Below are 19,004 nucleotides of genomic sequence, written 5' to 3'. Positions count from 1 at the left end.
AGATGCATAATGAGAATTTATACTGCTGAGAAACCTTTTAGTTCAAAGTAAATCTAAGTGACGGTGTAGCTCATTCTATTTCAAGATAAGCCTTATCTCCAATCTCATGTTTTTTCTAGTTGTTATTGTAATAACAATTTCCCACAACAGCATGTTTTGTATTTGTGCATTTCAAATAAAATACGGTACTACTTTTCCAGTCATATATTGTCATTATTCAAGTTTAAAAAAATATTGTTAAAATCGTATCGTATCGTATCGTTATCGTGAACCCAGTATCGTGATACGTATCGTATCGTGAACTGAGTGTATCGTGACACCCCTAGTATCAACACTCACTTGAATTCTTTCTCGGACTTCCCCCGCAGGTCCCTGACCAGCCACTGGGTGGTGAAGGCATCCTGAGGAGGCATGCCGTAACGCATCACTGCATTCAAGAAGGCCTTCCTCTGCCGTGCGTTGAATCCCAGCACCTGACAGACCGCCGAGACGTGTTAACAAACACAGTAATACAGCATAAAGAGAGGCGTAACAAGCGACTAAAAAAGTAGATGTGATTATCAGATCCATTTGAGTTTTTTGGGGGAAGTACTTTTGAAACTTAAAGGAACACTCCGCCCATTTTCAACCAGCTTTGTATCATTAGAACATCAGTAGTATATCAGAAAACTGTAAACTGTTTTGAAGTCTGTCATTTAATTTGACAGTTATTGAGTGTTAAAGTGTGGACCAGTGACATCACTGGTCCACACTAACTCAAATGAATAACTCATTAACCCAAATCAACTCTCAATAACTGTCAAACTAGATGAATGATGAATAGTTTGACAGTTATTGAGAGTTGATTTGAGTTGAGTTATTAATTTGAGTTAGTGTGGACCAGTGATGTCACTGGTCCACACTTTAACACTCAATAACTGTCAAATTAAATGACAGACTTCAAAACCGTTTACAGTTTTCTGATATACTACTGATGTTCTAATGATACAACGCTGGTTGAAAATGGGCGGAGTGTTCCTTTAAGAACTGCTTTTCATTTGTTTTCCTCCCATTTCCCAATTTTCCAGCATCAGAGCAACAGAGAGCCAAAGTCACGTCCACTTCTGGGTTAGGCATACGAACCGAGGGATTTCATCCGCCATTTATTTTCCCATAGACATTTTGTAAAATGCTCATAAAAAATAGTTTTACTTGGTCAAACCAAGCGATTCAGCTACATTTAGAATAGAACATTTCACTCAAGATTCAAGGTTAACTTTTTTTATTATTATTATTTTTGGGGGCATTGTGCCTTTATTCAATAGGACAGTATGTGCTAGTCCAGTGATTCAAAAAATGTGGGCCGCGGCTCACTAGTGGGCCGTGGATGTACTGCAGGTGGACCGCGACTGGTCTGCCAACACTCCCGATTTTCGCGGGCAATCAAATGGCTGTAGCAGCGTCATTTTTAAAGCTATAGTAGAGATCCTGTTATCAGAAGAAACTAGGAGACCTTGGTACCAAGCATAATATACTAGCTTGTCGGGAAGGGGGCTAAATAACGCTCCAAATATTGGTTAAATTTTGACAAGGGGAAACTATTTCAAAGGGGTTCCTTGACCTCTCAGCTCAATTTATCTGAATGAAAATGGGTTCAATGGGTACCCACGAGTCTCCCCTTTACAGACGAGGTAGCATTTTTCACAGCCTAGCATTAATAGCTTGTGGATTGATTTCTTGTTGTTGCTCATCACATTTTGTCTTAACAAATGTGTTATACATGCAAATACGTCTGATGAGTTAAGGGGGGAGAAAATGTTGGCAATCTGGCTTTTGGGTATTTTGCCGAAATGTTTTTGTATGTGGATTAATTATTAATTTCCCTTATGCCAAAGTTCACATGCTCTGTTAATGAAATAAAAAAATATATAATATAAAAAAACATATAGGAACGGCTGTAGAGTGGAAAGCTCCAGAAACTTTTTTACGTTTCACTTGAAATGGAAAGTTGCGTGTATGAAGAGAGGATGTGTGTGTAAAGCTGCATTCACACCGACCTATTAAAGTTTTTCGCTGGCATCGAGTTTACATACAAAGTCAATGCAAACGAGCGATTGAGCGTATATTCGCCCGGGAGAAAAATCGCTGGGCGTCCGAGCGACAGAGACAGAGCGATAGGGAGAAAATACACTCGTCGCCCGAGATGAAATATCCCAACTCGAGCGAAAATACGCTGGCATCAGTCGCTCGCTGTTCAACGCTGATTGGCTGCCGTGTGAGAGTGAGTCAAGGATCACACTGGCTTGGAACAAACCGCTGGTTTATTGTGTGGCAACAAACCGCATTGACAGGCTGACAGCTGACATGAAGTGAAGTCTGTACTACCGGTATGGAGCTCGCGTTAGGAGCACGCTGATAGGCTTAGCTTGTAAACAACTACGGTGGCTCGTAGTGGACAAACATCATGACATTGCATAACGTTATAGCCCCCAGATGTCTGTCAATTCGTGTGCCTGTTGATGAGCGATTTAATCACAGCGACATAGCGATTCCAAAGGGTTGAATCAAGCGACAGAGCGAAAAATAAATATCTCGGTGTGAACACAGCTTAAGTAGCCTACCAAGCAGTGGTGTTGTGTGTGCGTGGCGGATATGAGAATTACTCACAAGCTCGTTTTAATGCTTTTCCATTGGTTGCATTTGGTAAAAACACACACAGAGACGTGAAGGGTGACCAATGGCATTGATTCATGACAAAAAATAAAAATCTGAAAAAATTGATATTTGGGGTCCTGCGACGATATATTGGTTAAAAGCTGAAAAAAGTGTTTAGGGGTTCAGTCCTGCTTTAACGCAGAAGTGGGCATGACTTTGGCTCTCTAGAAGAGGGCACCAGATGAAGGTGTGAGCTGGGGCAGAAGACTCACCTCGATGTTGCCGCCCACCCTGGCCAGCAGCGGCGGCAGAGGTTTGTCCCGGTCGTTCCTCAGGCCTTTGCGGTTGGGTCTGCGGGCGTTAGCTGAGAGGAAGAGAACAATTAGTCCCAATGCTCATTCAAACCAATACCCAAATACACACAGTCCCATTGGAGACAAATTAAATATCAATCTAAAAATGTGATGTGTGATCAGGTGTGGTCGTATAAAGGCTTAAAGTCCTAGGGTTCCTCTGTGAGGGTGTTCTACTTACTGCTCATCACAGGGGGGGGGGGGGGGGGGGACACTCAGATCCTACTGAAGCTTCTGTCTCCACACAATCTCTCGGCACTTCTACATTACATGCTTCTTCTTGAAGCACAATGCTTTCAGAACACTTAAAGGGGGACTAACCCCCTAGATATGTATTAGAACAGTGATTTGAAAATACCTATGGAAAAAACCAAGAAATGACATATGCTCTTGTCTATACTGGACTCTTTGGCTGTGTTCAAGTCAAGATTCTTTTTCGGAAATCGACGCCATTACAGTTTGCCTACTGCCTCAAAAATAATTTATTTGAGAGGGGCAATATCTTTATAAATATCAACAACTAGCCAACGCCGTTGGTCTGTATGGAAACAGAAAATCTGAAAATGGTTGAAAGTTATATCAATTTGGTAATTCAGTGGCGAACTAGAAATTTAATTATTTTTCTGCATGTATCTCTATGGCAGGTGTCAAAACTACGTTACGAGAGCAAAGTGACATGGGCTCGTTACAGCATCACCGCACAATAGGAGAAACCCCCCGCTCTGGGGTAACACAATGCGAGATTTCTCCACGTCATTCCCTCGTACAACTAGCGATAAACCGCGCAATGAAATCTGTTTTTAATTTGCGTTTTGGGGCTTTTCGTGATTCTTGTTCAAAGTTGTGCAAAAGTTTTCCTCTCAGCGCAGTTGCAGGCTGCGCCCTGGCTGGCGAAACAGCCTGGCTCCTCCATGCATGGGGCGCTCTGTAACCTCACGGAGCAACAAACACAGACAGAAATAGCTGGTGTGCGATTTTTCTTTGTGCGATTGAGGGAATCCCGCATCTTTTTGCGAAGGTGCGACTGGACAGGACGCTTTTCACAGACGGGCACAGTAGCTGAGTAGCCTGTCGGATCTCTCCTCCTCCTCCTCCGCCCATTCACAGTCTGTCTGCTGTGCGCGCTCCCGCGGGTGCATGAGAGTGCAGACTCTCCCGTTTGACTGGCCGAGAGAAAGTGCTTCCAAGTCGGACTGATAATATAAACAACATAATTAGAGCTTATCCAGGTAAGATATTTATAATGTAATGACACATTCAGCGATAAACTGTCTACAATGAAGACATATGTCAAATATGACAACGTGGTGTTCAGTATTTTAAGAGCACAGGAGCTACTTGCTTGATCAAACGGTCAAACCCAATCCGCACAGCAAAACACACACACACAGACACACCGAGAGAGCCCAGCTTCTGCTGCGCGCGCCGCCGGAGCTTGGCGCTAGTGCATGAGGTTTACAGTACGACTCTCTCCCGCCCGCTCCCGCCTGCCTGGGCTGGAGACAGTGCTTCCCACTCGGACTGATAATATAAACATCATCATTCGAGCTTATCCAGGTAAGATATTAATAAAGTAATGACACATTCAGCGGGAAACTAACTATAATTAAGACATGTGCCAACTTTGACGACGTTTGGTTCAGTATTTTAAGAGCAAACTTCAATAGGAATAGACTTGGAGTTCTGAGGAGCCGAAAGGGTACAGGGGGGGTAGGGGAGTAATTATCTTGAAATCCCATAGTCTTTGGGTCACCGTGACGTCACGACGTGTCAAATATCCCATTCATTTGAGAAAGAAAAAAAAAGCAGTGTTCGACCCTAAGAGGGCGCTTATGCCAGTTATGCTGCTGAAAAATGATACAAATGGTCAAATGGCAACAGTTTGGTGTCAAATGTGGAAATTTTTACCAGAATTCTTCACACATCACCCCCAAAGTCATATATATTGGTTAAAAGCTGAAAAAAAGTGTTTTGGAGGTAAGTTCTCCTTTAAAGGAACACTCCGCCCATTTTCAACCAGCTTTGTATCATTAGAACATCAGTAGTATATCAGAAAACTGTAAACTGTTTTGAAGTCTGTCATTTAATTTGACAGTTATTGAGTGTTAAAGTGTGGACCAGTGACATCACTGGTCCACACTAACTCAAATTAATAACTCATTAACTCAAATCAACTCTCAATAACTGTCAAACTATTCATCATTCATCTAGTTTGACAGTTATTGAGAGTTGATTTGAGTTAATGAGTTATTAATTTGAGTTAATGTGGACCAGTGATGTCACTGGTCCACACTTTAACACTCAATAACTGTCAAATTAAATGACAGACTTCAAAACAGTTTACAGTTTTCTGATATACTACTGATGTTCTAATGATACAAAGCTGGTTGAAAATGGGCAGAGTGTTCCTTTAAAGACTGAAAGCAGCGTTTTGTGATATAAATCAATTTAATACAATTACAGTAACAGACCTGTAATAACACTTTCAGAACACTTAAAGACTGAAAGCAGCGTTTTCTGATTTAAATCAATTTAATACAATTACAGTAACAGAGCTGTAATAACACTTTCAGAACACTTAACGACTGAAAGCAGCGTTTTGTGATTTAAATCAATTTAATACAATTACAGTAACAGAGCTTTAATAACACTTTCAAAACACTTAAAGACTGAAAGCAACGTTTGTGATAAAAAAAAATCAATCTATAGAGAGTAACTTGACAACAAAAACATTCTTCTAAATTTAACCTCAGCTCACTTCCTGTTGCTTCAGTGTTTGACAGAAAAACAATACAAAAAAATAAAAACATGTCGATCTTATTCGACTACAATACATAACTTAATTAACACCTTCTTCTCCTTTTTTAACCCATTAATATACCATCATAAATCTGTTCTTAAAATGCTTATTTCCAACAATCCACACTGTGTGCTGTGCATTTCAAACCAAATTTAAGGTTAAACAGTGAATTTGAACACAAACAATTCTCCATAAAGTGCAGAAAGGAGAGAGTTCAGGCCGAGGCCAAGGATAAAATGCTGAAAAACATTTTCTTTTCTTCCTTTTCCTTCTTCTCTTTCTTTGCCCTTTTCTTTCTCTCCTCCTTCTTTGCCTTTTTCTTTCTCTTTTACTTTTTCTCTTTCTTTGCCTTTTTGCGCTCTTTCTTTGCCTTTCTATGCTCTTCCTTTTCCTTACTATGCTCTTTCTTTGCCTTTCTAGGCTCTTCCTTTTCCTTACTACGCTCTTCCTTTTCCTTACTATGCTCTTTCTTTGCCTTTCTATGCTGTTCCTTTTCCTTACTATGCTCTTTCTTTGCCTTACTATGCTCTTCCTTTTCCTTACTATGCTCTTTCTTTGCCTTTCTAGGCTCTTCCTTTTCCTTACTATGCTCTTCCTTTTCCTTACTACGCTCAGGGGATGCAGGAGCAGAACAGAGGATGCAAGAGCAAGCGGGGTTCCTTCCTGGGGCCTTTTCCTTACTATGCTCTTCCTTTTCCTTACTATGCTCTTCCTTTTCCTTACTACGCTCTTCCTTTTCCTTACTATGCTCTTCCTTTTCCTTACTACGCTCAGGGGATGCAGGAGCAGAACAGAGGATGCAAGAGCAAGCGGGGTTCCTTCCTGGGGCCTTTTCCTTACTATGCTCTTCCTTTTCCTTACTATGCTCTTCCTTTTCCTTACTACGCTCTTCCTTTTCCTTACTACGCTCTTCCTTTTCCTTACTATGCTCTTTCTTTGCCTTTCTATGCTCTTCCTTTTCCTTACTATGCTCTTCCTTTTCCTTACTACGCTCAGGGGATGCAGGAGCAGAACAGAGGATGCAAGAGCAAGCGGGGTTCCTTCCTGGGGCCTTTTCCTTACTATGCTCTTCCTTTTCCTTACTATGCTCTTCCTTTTCCTTACTACGCTCTTCCTTTTCCTTACTACGCTCTTCCTTTTCCTTACTATGCTCTTTCTTTGCCTTTCTATGCTCTTCCTTTTCCTTACTATGCTCTTTCTTTGCCTTTCTATGCTCTTCCTTTTCCTTACTATGCTCTTCCTTTTCCTTACTACGCTCAGGGGATGCAGGAGCAGAACAGAGGATGCAAGAGCAAGCGGGGTTCCTTCCTGGGGCTTTGCTGTAGGTGATGACGACGCGATCGTTGCTGTCGTCTGAATCCAAAGCAGAAACTGCGGGGGCGGTTTAAAGGATGTTAGTGGGTGAGAACCGGGGCTCTGAGACTACAGATTCTCTTTTATCTGTAATTAAGGTAATAAGGCAGATCTACCTGATCTGTCTCAAGCTTTTCCGGAATGAACTCTTAAACTCATATCAATCTTTAAGAACAAGTTTAAGAACAAGAGCGGGGATATTGACAGCCCCTTTCCCCACCTACAAGCAAGCACACGCACGCACGCACGTGCACGCCCACCCACACACACACACACACCCCATTCAAAACAGTGAACCTTACCTTCAGCCCGTTCGTCAAAGTCCTCGTCGCCCTCCTCCGAGGCCACAGAGTAATCTGACTGGTTGTCAGACTGATCCTCCTGCCAATCTGAAGAGAGCATTGACAGAGAAGATGTTGAAGCAAACAATAACCAAATCAAATGAAATGAAAAAGATCTCCTCTCCATAACATCTGTCCTTTCCCTGAACAGAATATCTACAAGTCAAAGATCAAATACATCTAAACTCCCTGGAGCCGCAGACTCGCAAATCGCTGTCAACTAAGCGTTCAGCCAGGAGGGGGCGCTACTGCTTTATCACTGAATAAGTGCTCCTCTCAGAACAATTCCAGATAAAAAATGTGTTTGAGACGCATTACAAGGCAGAAAGCCACAAATGTGTTGCGATCGTCTTTAACAACTGTCCCTGGAAAGATGCCTCAAGGAGAGAGAGAGAGAGAGAGAGAGAGAGAGAGAGAGAGAGAGAGAGAGAGAGAGAGAGAGAGAGAGAGAGACACTGCTAAAAGCTACACTACACATGCTACAACTTGTGAAGTGGAAACTAGAAAAAGTCTTCACTCTCTGGAGACATCCTCAGCATCTAATTAGCACTTTGTACAGCACCACTTACAGAATAATCTGTAAGTGTATCTTCCCCTGTGATCACAACAATCAGAGAAAATCTGTTTTGTCAATTACCTCTGCTTTTCACAGACATTGAATGGTGGGGGAATTTAATTGGATTTTTTTGTTGTTGCAATAAACAAAATACTATGCATATTTTCAGTGTTGGTAGGATGTCTCCAAAATGTGTTTACCAATATGCAGATGATGTCCTGGCTCTACACTGACCATAGAACAAAAGAATATATCTAAAGAGATGACCAATACTCTAACGGTGCAATCACACCTGCAGTTTGTTTCCTTTGCTTGAATCTGGTTGTTTGGTTATAGGTTTTCCAAGAATTTGTAGCGGCTGGCTATCAGCTGTTAACATCAATCTTCTTATACTATAAAAGCGGTGCTTTTAAAGCACACTTTTTGGGATTATTTCCTGTAGTTGGGTCAGATTACATTCTAACTCCTAGTTTGAATGGTTTTGTTCTAAATAAAAAATGGAATGTTCCAGAATTTTAATGATCTGTCCCAAACGTGCTCGGAGTGAACTGCACCTTTAGAATAAAAATCCAAAACACATCGATTACAATTACAATACACAATCACATGCCAACACCACACAAACAAGACTCACACAAACATCACGATCACAACTAGGGATGTTCATTAATAATCGATAATTGATCGTTGAGGAATGAATTCGATCACGTGGAATTTTTATCGATTATTATTATTATTATTATAAAAAAAAACATTTTTTTTTTTTTGTGGACTAGGTTTGGGTGGAATTCATTCCTCCTCGCCCCACTCCATTGCACAGCCGACTAACGTGAGGTGGAGCTTCATATAGTCTCTAGTTTTCTGGCTGGGCGGGGGCCTTTGTGCCAACAAAACTGTTTTAAACATGGGGAATTCACACCGGCATGCGCCGGGGACACAAACAAACGCACCCAGCGGTCTGCGGACCTCAGTGAGGCTCAGGCCTGTTAATTTGACTCTTGTGCGGTCAGCTAAGCTGGAAGACGCTGATTGCCTTACATCATGTAACCTGACATGTAACATGTTTGTTTACCTGGCCACAGCGCTAGTGTTTGATATTCTTACTACACAGCGGCATCGCCATTATAGCTGGCCGAGAACGCGCAACGTTATTACCAGACCAGAGTAAAAAAAAAATATATATATATTATTATTATTACGCTATCGATAATCGATAATTGATCGTTAATTTTCCCGAATTTCGATTATGGAAATTGTTCAAAATGAACATCCCTAATCACAACACACAGATGTAGAGTAGATAGTAAGCACAGACATCACGCTCACAACACACACATGTAGAGTAGGTAGTAAAGTTGCATTGTGCGTTGTTCTGTACCCCGTCTAATACCTCGGTCCTCCTGGGAGCCGTCATTATAATTGACCGGCTTGCGGGTCCTTTTGCCCTTGCCCAGATTGCGCGCGAGGTCTTCCTGCTGCTGCTCATAGTGATGCCGGAGCAGCTTTTCCCAATAGTCCGGATCCACACTTTCCTCCTGCTTGATCACCTCCCGTTGCACCTCCTCCTCCTTAAAAGGAGAGCAAAGAAAAGGAAAGTGCATTATGTGATAAGATAACGGCAACGTGTGGATTCATGGTCTACCCACAGTATTCAGAATTTAAAAGCAGTTAGAATGAAATTCTATTCAGAAAGATTATAATCTGTAAAAAGGAAATAAGACATGAGAATGTGGAGGTAAAGCTGTGTTCACACCGAGATATTTATTTTTCTCTCTGTCGCTCGATTCAACCCTTTGGAATCGCTCTGTCGCTCTGTTTAAATCGCTCGTCAACAGGCACAATAATTGACGCACATCTGGGGGCTATAACGTTACGCCATGTCATGATATTTGTCCACTACGAGCCACCGTAGTTGTTTACAAGCTAAGCCTATCAGCGTGCTGCTAACGCGAGCTCCATACCGGTAGTACAGACTTCACTTCATGTCAGCTGTCAGCCTGTCAATCAGCTGTCAATGCGGTTTGTTGCCACACAATAAACCAGCGGTTTGTTCCAAGCCAGTGTGATCCTTGACTCGCTCTCACACGGCAGCCAATCAGCGTTGAACAGCGAGCGACTGATGCCAGCGTAATTTCGCTCGAGTTGGGATATTTCATCTCGGGCGACGAGCGAATTTCATCCCTATCGCTCTGTCTCTGTCGCTCGGACGCCCAGCGATTTTTCTCCCGGGCGAATATACGCTCAATCGCTCGTTTGCATTGACTTTGTATGTAAACTCGATGCCAGCGAAAAACTTTAATAGGTCGGTGTGAACGCAGCTTAAGAATGAAATTCTATTCAGAAAAATTATAATCTGTAAAAAGGAAATAAGACATGATAATGTGGGGGTAAGTAACACGGTTGACAGAGGTGGGATAAGTACGGCACTCAGAGAAGACGTGATTTTTAAACCCCTTGAAACCACATGTAACTGCTACATTCATCTGTATTCAAGATTTGCCATTTTTGAATTGAGACGAGTCAATTTCAGACGTTTTAAAGTACTACAGACACGTCTGTATGACAGTTTGCAGCCAACCAGGTAAGCTGAAAACAACATGTAGTCAAGGTACTTCCTCACACACTCTTTGCACATACATACAGTACATACATACCTCTGATTCCTCATCTTTGACAACATACTGGGCCACTTTGAAAGAGCTGAGGTATTCGTTCATGCTCTGGAGCTCGGGCTCATCAGTTACTCCTTCCTGGTCCCTGTCTAGCAGACGATCGATGGCCTTGTCATCATAGTGGATCACACTGCTGTCATCCTCCTTGTTGTCTCCTGACAAGAGCGATGGGTAAACGGACAGAAGCAGAGATCAAAACAAGAGTAATAAGTAATAAGTGACACAATTTAAACAGTCTAAGGCCGTGTGTCCATCTAGCGTCTTATTCCGACCGTTAAACGCTGGGAGTGCGCTGGGAAGCGCTGATCTCGGCGCACAATATAACAAGGAAGCAGTCTGAAACTAACGTTAGTTCAGTGCGGTTGCTAGCTTGATAGCTGACAGCTAACATCAGCAAACAACACACATACAGTGATTTAGCTCAACACTCACCAGAAATATTAAGTGTCTAAGCCAATCTGCTCCCACAATTGAGCCTTTCTGTCTCTGTTGCGATAGTTTCTCCGTGATTAGTTGCCAGAAAGGGAGCACCCGACACCAGCGTCTTTCGGAAAAGTTAAAATATTTTCAGCTGGAAGCGCTGGGAGTCGGGCGCACAAAAAACGCCGGAGCGCTCTGAAAATAGACGCTGGGCGCAGCGCACTTTCTCTAGACGTCCGTGTGCGCCCGCATACGCTCTCCCCCCCCATTGGAAACAACTGAAAAAAGACGCTGGACCTGAGACAAAGACGCTAGGTGGACACAGGTCCTAAGGCTACGTTACAACAAGGATCTGGATCTTAAATAGCGGGACTGGCAGGTGGCTAAAGTCGACTCACCTTGAAGACCGAGCTCATCCTTGAACAGCTCCTCAGTTCCAAACTTGAGGATGTCATCAAGTTCCTGCTTGGACATGGACCCGGTCTTGGAGCCGAGGCCGGGTCGCACCACCAGATGGGTTAGCATCATCTTCTTCTTTGCCACCTGGGGGAGCAGCGTAGAAGGCAGAAAGCAGGTTCACCACAATAGGGCCGTGTTCAACAAATTTCCAGATTCGAATATCCTTCGATTTCAATAAATATGAATAAAATCTAATAATATTTTCTTTATAACATGCTGATCAGGTACAGAGAAATAGGCTAAATTTGACCATTACAAATTCAAATAAAAATCGAATATAAAAATAATAAAGCACTGAAAATCGAATTGGATTCTAGAGGAAGATTGACCGCCCTAAACCACAAACTACCTCCTGTATTTGATACCACTTTAAACAGGTGCTTTAAATGTGTTGTAGTGTTGAGTTTCACTGACCTGTGTGATCCTCTCTTCCACAGACGCCTTGGTAACAAAGCGGTAGATCATCACCTTCTTGTTCTGGCCAATGCGGTGAGCTCTGCTGAACGCCTAGGAGAGACAGACACACGTTAAGAGAGATACACACACACACATGAAACAACAGCATCATAATCTATTACCTTACCACGGTATAGAGACACTGCGTAACGCGTCATCATTCAGAAACCACGCCCAAGACGGGGGGAAAACAGAAACCCCCCCTCCAATCCTGGCGTTCTCCTATGTCGCGTGCATGGTTGCGTGTTGCACAAAAAGATCGTATATACAGAAGATGAACACTCCAACTTACTTCCTTGACAGCTAGATCCACATTTTTCTTCTCGCCAATTCTCAATGGCTTCCCTTGTTTTGCTCAGGAGCACAAAAAAACTTGAACTGGCGATTTTTTTTACATTTGTTGTCTGCGCAGCCCCACCACACAACAGCTTTTAGCTATGTTTAATTCAAGGAAAATGACTCTGGTGTGTGGAAATGAACGGAGCTTTTCCCCCGTGATGGGCGTGGCCTATTTCATGCAGTGTCTCTATACATAAATAGGAACCTGGATGTATGTATGAGGTGTGTACGTACCTGGATGTATGTATGAGGTGTGTACCTGGATGTATGTATGAGGTGTGTACCTGGATGTATGTATGAGGTGTGTACCTGGATGTCATTGTGAGGGTTCCAGTCAGAGTCGTAGATGATGACCGTGTCAGCAGTAGCAAGATTGATGCCCAAACCACCAGCTCTGGTGGAGAGGAGGAACGCAAACTGGGGCGCGCCAGGAGCTGTGGGAGAAGGAATCCATTTGAAATAGGAGAAGAATATCAGCTAACCAGGGCTCCTACACATTTTCAATTAAAAAAAATCCATACTTTTTCCAGATCTTGATTTTGTTTTGAAGATTTTGTCTGGTGTTCAATATGATCTACGCAGATAGACATCTCGCCCCTGCTAACTAGGTCATATCACTATATACAGTAGATTTAAGATTGTTACCTATTCCACGCTGAACCTGAGCCGAGTCACAAGCGCCTCTCCTCTCTCCCGAGTGTTTTTTTTTGGTCACGTGTGGTCCCGAATTATCATGGGTAGGTAAAATAAATCTGATATATTTAATGTGCTATTGATGCTGGATATGTATAACCAGGTCTCCTTCTTTGGTGACTGCTGTCATAGAGAACTGGATGCTGTTGTACTAAGTGGATTCACTTTTCATTGTCCATCTTGCTTCTTCGGTCGCTATTCTCGCTCCTGAAGATTTGTTTAGCGACGGGGAGAAAGCCCCACATGATAGCCACCCGTCAATCACTCTCTCTCTCTCTCTCTCTCTCTCTCTCTGCTCAACATTGTTGTAGTAACACCATTTTATTTTGAAATTCAGTTGCCTTTGCCATTTCCCACGGATATTGTCGCGTTTTTCCTTCATGGCTTGACAGAAGAAGTCTGCCTTCACGCGCCTAGTCGGCTTGAAAATAGAACTCACGCCTAAACGATAAAATCGGCGCAGGTCAGGCGAGGCGTGGGTACACGCAACGTTCACGCTGAGGCGCCCTGTGCACACAGCCTCATTGACTAAAAAGGACGCCTATTTAAAAGCGTGGGTAAAGGCAAGGCGTAGGCAAGGCTTGGGTGCCCTGTGTGAACGTAGCGTAAAGCTAGAATTATGTGTGTATTGGACCTGGATCACAACATTTTCCATACTTTTCCAGAGAATTCGTAAACTATTCAAGACCCGGAAATTATCAAATTTATTTGTAATACTTAGGAGGAACCCTGAGTTACGTTGAGAATTGAAACAATATGAACTAAAGAGTATGTATGTAGTTTGTCTCACCATTAAAGCGGTCAATGGCCTCCTGTCTCATGCCGCCAGTGACTCCTCCGTCGATCCTCTCGTATTTGTATCCCTCGTTCTCCAGGAAGTCCTCCAGCAGGTCCAGCATTTTCGTCATCTGGGAGAAGACCAGAACCCTGTGGCCGCCGTCCTTCAGCTTCCTCATCATCGTCATCATCAGCGTCAGCTTCCCCGAGGCCCTGGTCAGGGCGCTGCCCTCATACATGCCATTTGGAATTTTCGGCGCCTCCTGCAATCAATAAGGCCATTTATGAAGTGATTGCCTCATACATGATTCAATACACGCAAAAGACAGGATTCAGTACGAGGTTTGTTACTGCCCAAGTGTGTGAAAAGGCTTGGGTCGTACCATGGCAGCTGTAGGAAAGAGGTAGGGGTGAAAAGGCTTGGATCGTACCATGGCAGCTGTAGGAAAGAGGTAGGGGTGATTGCAGCACTTCTTGAGGTCCATCACGACGTTGAGAAGAGAGACTTGGTTTCCTCCTCCGCGAGTGTTCAAGGCCTCAAAGTTACGCGTCAGGATGAACTTGTAGTACTTCCTGTGTCACACCAAGAAAAAGAAGAAAGTGTCAAGAATGTGATTCCCGAGAAGAGAAAATCCACAATTCCTGCATAAAGACCAACCGGACTAATTCAATTATACAAGTGCATAGCTCCTACAGAATTCAACTTCATACCCCCACCTTATGTAGGGCTGGGTATCGTTCAAATTTTTTCGATAACTGATACCGTTTCGATACTTTGATTTCGATACCGGTTCCTGAACGATACTTTTTTTCGATACAAGTTTTTAGAAAAATCAATTTGAACAAAAATAAAACTGCATTACACATTGAAATTATGACACAAATCTTTAGTCCCCCCCCCCCCAGGTTTTACAGCAGAAAAAATAAAACCTACTGTATTTAACATAACTTTAAGTTGTCTAAACTTATTACCGTGCCTACAAAAAATATTGGAGTACTACAAAGGAAAGAAATGTAAAACAAATAAATCAGTGCAATAGTTTTCAGTGCAAAACGGAGAGTTGCAGACAACATCATGCTTGCAGCTGAGCCGGTGTGCGCGCAGCCCTCAGTTCTGATTAAAACACACGGCACGTGCAGTGTCTACTGGCTTCCGTCTGGTAATTAGCAACATCGTTCCGATTGTAACAGCAATAAAATGCAGTCACTCACAAGTATAAAAAAATATATTTGGTGCATATTTTGCAGTTTGCTGCTGTGCATATTTTTTACATGTTTTTTTACATTTTCTTTTTACAAATGGTGGATTTTTTTTTTTTTTTTTTGGTTGTCCGGGGCAACCGGGCATCCGTTAATGTCGAGCCCTGTATACTGTAGGTACTGACAGATTAGATATACATTTATGGATATATGCTAATAAAATTGTAATGTTGCCAGGAGTATGGTTCATCTTCTCCACTTACTTCTGCATGGGGCTAAGCTCCACCCTGACAATGAGCTCCGTCTTGGAGGGCATGTTTTTGAAGACATCAGCCTTTAGCCTCCTGAGCATGTGAGGTCCCAGCATGTCATGGAGCTTCTTGATCTGGTCCTCTTTGGCGATGTCAGCAAACTCCTCCAGGAAACCCTCCAGGTTGCTGCAGAGAGGGGAAAACAGAAACGCACGTTGGGGAGGGGGGGCAGTAAGCAATGGGTCAATGTGGGCTTCTAAAATGTGCCTGCAATATAAGCACATGTGATGAAGCCAATATTCCTATTTTCCTATTTCTATATAAGCCTATAGTAGGGCTGTGGCGATTCACTTATCTCCCGATTCGATACTATCACGATTCTTGGGTGCCGATTTGATTTATATTGCGATTCTTAAGTATTGCGATTCTACGATTATTGCGATTCGATATTACGATTTATTGCGATTTTTGTTTCTTTTTTTCTTTTCTTTTTTCAGTTTGTTTGCTTTTTTACACTAGATTAGAACATGGGAAAAGTTGAATCATACACTAGAGACTGTATATTATATATCATGAGTAGGGCTGGGCGATATAGTTAAAAACAGGGGCGGACTGGGATCATAATTCAGGCCGGGCATTAGATACCAAGCAGGCCAGGCCGATATGGGCCGACGCGCGTGAAATTTGGGCCGTTTGAAGCCCAATTTGGGCCGTTTGAAGCCAGATTTGGGCCGTTTGAAGTCCAATTTTACAATGAGATGCACCCACTTTAACCCTGAAGTGTAATTATTACTTCAGACTAACTAATAAAGTAATAAAACCACTAGTAAACCAGTAGGCGGCGCCTGGCCTGCTGTTCAGTGAGTGGCCTGACTGCAAGCACCAAATCTTTTTCTTTTTTTTTTGCGATTATCGATTCTGGAATAAAAGATCGATTCAAAAAATCGTGACATTAAAAATCGCGATACATAGGTGAATCGATTTTTCCCCCCACCCCTAATACATACATATATAGATATACACAGTATGTATATATCTATATATATACAGTATATACAGTATATATATAAAGTATATATATATAAATTTGGCAATGTGGACTCAGTTTGTCCGGCCTCTGTTTCAAGAATTTTGTCCTGCCACAGCTATGCCGTTTTATGTGCGATCAGGCTGAAACTTTCAGGGGGAGTAAAGGGTGACTTGACGCAGCCAGATTTTAAAATTAGGGCAGATTAATTGCCCTAATTAGCGTAGAGGCGAGATGCCTAGTTGTATATATTGGACTGCACTTGCAATGTTGTGATTTGTCCTTTTATCTCTGAATATTGATATGACCGCTATGCTGCATGCCTACACTAAGACAAATTCCTCCCATGTAATCTTGCATATTGTGGCAATCAAAGTGATTCTGATTCTGAATATGAGGATACTGACTTGAATCTCATTGGGGTCAGGAAGTTGAGCAAGTGGAAGAGCTCCTCAAGGTTGTTCTGAAGAGGAGTGCCGGTCAGCAGCAGTTTGTGTTGCAGGGGGTAGTTGTTCAAAATCCGGAAGAACTGACCACAGACAAGGAAAATCATTGGTAACGTTAACGATCAATCAATCGATTAATTGTACCGTAATTAAAAATACAACATATTCCAAAAAATACCAAATGTGTTTTTTCCTCAATAAAACCTTTATTTATACAGCAGCAACATATTGTATATTTCTCACAGCATTGCATAGCATAGCCTACGCTATGAAACATATAAAAATGTAGAGGCATAACTTTTAGACACGTCAATATTTGCCCAGAATCCACGCCGCGGCCGCTGCCTAGGTTCAACAGGGGCTCAGATTGTTTATTTTGTCTGCTCGCCGTGCGTCGCAGCTCTTAAACGCTGATGCCGAGTTGCTCAACTCCAGTCCAGCCAGGTGAGACTAGGATCCAGGCAATTTATCAGAATGAACAAGTGATTGTTGCTGTAGGTGTACAGTACACCGAATCACAGCTCACTTACTGCAGATTGTTTATTTTCTCTGCTCGCCGCGCGTCGCAGCTCTTAAGCTGCGTTCACACCGACCTATTAAAGTTTTTCGCTGGCATCGAGTTTACATACAAAGTCAATGCAAACGAGCGATTGAGCGTATATTCGCCCGGGAGAAAAATCGCTGGGCGTCCGAGCGACAGAGACAGAGCGATAGGGTGAAAATACGCTCGTCGCCCCAGATGAAATATCCCAACTCGAGCGAAAATACGCTGGCATCAGTCGCTCGCTGTTCAACGCTGATTGGCTGCCGTGTGAGAGTGAGTCAAGGATCACACTGGCTTGGAACAAACCGCTGGTTTATTGTGTGGCAACAAACCGCATTGACAGGCTGACAGCTGACATGAAGTGAAGTCTGTACTACCGCTATGGAGCTCGCATTAGGAGCACGCTGATAGGCTTTAGCTTGTAAACATCTACGGTAACTCGTAGTGGACAAACATCATGACATTGCGTAACGTTATAGCCCCCACATGTCCGTCAATTCGTGTGCCTGTTGATGAGCGATTTAAACAGAGCGACAGAGCGATTCCAAAGGGTTGAATCAAGCGACAGAGAGAAAAATAAATATCTCGTTGTGAACACAGCTTTAAACGCTGATGCCGAGTTGCTCAGCTCCAGTCCAGCCAGGTGAGACTAGGATCCAGTTGTTGTAGATGTAAACCGAATCACAGATAGGCATCATGTCTTTTTCTATAACCCCGCACCGGCCCGCAGATCGATTGGGTTATTTTTTCTGCTCGCTGTGCGTCGCAACTCTTCCTCTTATTCGTCGAGTTCAGTTGATGGTGGGTTGCTCCAGGTTTGAGGAAGAGGAGCCAGCCAATTTATCCGAATGAACACTGAAAAGGGCTATAGTGATGTAGTGAGTGTTCGGGTCCGCCCATTACTTACACTTTGTTAATGCAACAATAAACGAGAGAGTCAGGCTGTAACGTTATAAAACACGCTTCCACATGTATTCTCAGACAGCTAGTACGCTCGTCAACAACGAAAGCTTCACTGTCCTTCCCCACGCGCATCCTGTTCTACAGCAGCTCTCGAGGGGACAAACACAGAGCCTCGCATACACACTGAACAGTCTGTTACAGTGATATCATTGCGCCCTCTGGAGGATCATTGAAAAATGATTTGAAAACACCGTTCTACTGACAGAATGCACGCTGCTTTTGTTGTTGTTTTGAGCGAGTACATTTTCACATGCTAAAGTAAATCCTTAACGAGCGGGTAATCCAGCTTCGATTAATTGTGTGCATCAATATTTGTTCATATTTAACATTTGGGATGTTGACCTCAATATTAAAAACACAGCAATAAAAGATACCTACACACAACACAGTTACAGCAACACAGGCACATCCATAAAGATACATTTATAAACCAGAATTACATTTGAAATACAGGAGCAATGGATGGTTATGAAAAGTAATTTTGTTAATGACAGAATGAACCGTTGTTGCTGCATGTGTGAGTGTGTGTGTGTGTGTGTGTATATGTGTCACCTTGGACTGGTTGTTCTTGAGCCTATGTGCCTCGTCCACTACCAAACAGGCCCAATCAATGGAGCCCAGCACAGCCTGGTCAATGGTAATGAGCTCATAGGACGTCAGCAGAACATGGAACTTGATTGTTGAGTCTTTCTATAAAACGCAGAAAAAGAGGCACATTAT

General features: G+C 42.8%; 1 protein-coding gene across 2 annotated transcripts in view; it reads right to left on the bottom strand.

Moving 5' to 3' along the window:
• The window catches only part of chd4b (chromodomain helicase DNA binding protein 4b), a 51,708-nt gene that overhangs the window by 15,595 nt on the left and 17,109 nt on the right, over window positions 1-19,004 (bottom strand). The window contains exons 18-30 of one of the 2 annotated variants that reach the window (XM_083661360.1): window positions 18,837-18,974; window positions 16,739-16,860; window positions 15,317-15,490; window positions 14,285-14,426; window positions 13,867-14,116; window positions 12,693-12,817; window positions 12,003-12,095; window positions 11,528-11,672; window positions 10,692-10,864; window positions 9,416-9,605; window positions 7,443-7,529; window positions 2,907-2,998; window positions 340-473 (exon numbers count right to left, since the gene is read on the bottom strand). In XM_083661360.1, the coding sequence (XP_083517486.1) occupies window positions 340-473; window positions 2,907-2,998; window positions 7,443-7,529; window positions 9,416-9,605; window positions 10,692-10,864; window positions 11,528-11,672; window positions 12,003-12,095; window positions 12,693-12,817; window positions 13,867-14,116; window positions 14,285-14,426; window positions 15,317-15,490; window positions 16,739-16,860; window positions 18,837-18,974 (1,865 nt within the window). The remainder of the gene's footprint in view (window positions 1-339; window positions 474-2,906; window positions 2,999-7,442; window positions 7,530-9,415; window positions 9,606-10,691; window positions 10,865-11,527; window positions 11,673-12,002; window positions 12,096-12,692; window positions 12,818-13,866; window positions 14,117-14,284; window positions 14,427-15,316; window positions 15,491-16,738; window positions 16,861-18,836; window positions 18,975-19,004) is intronic. The other variant, XM_083661361.1, reaches the window with a different exon arrangement.

Source organism: Poromitra crassiceps (genome assembly GCF_964638095.1).
Source record: "Poromitra crassiceps genome assembly, chromosome: 26".
NCBI classification, from domain to species: Eukaryota; Metazoa; Chordata; class Actinopteri; order Beryciformes; family Melamphaidae; genus Poromitra; species Poromitra crassiceps.
Note: the sequence above shows the minus strand (reverse complement) of the source record. Positions and strands in the feature narration are given on the sequence as shown.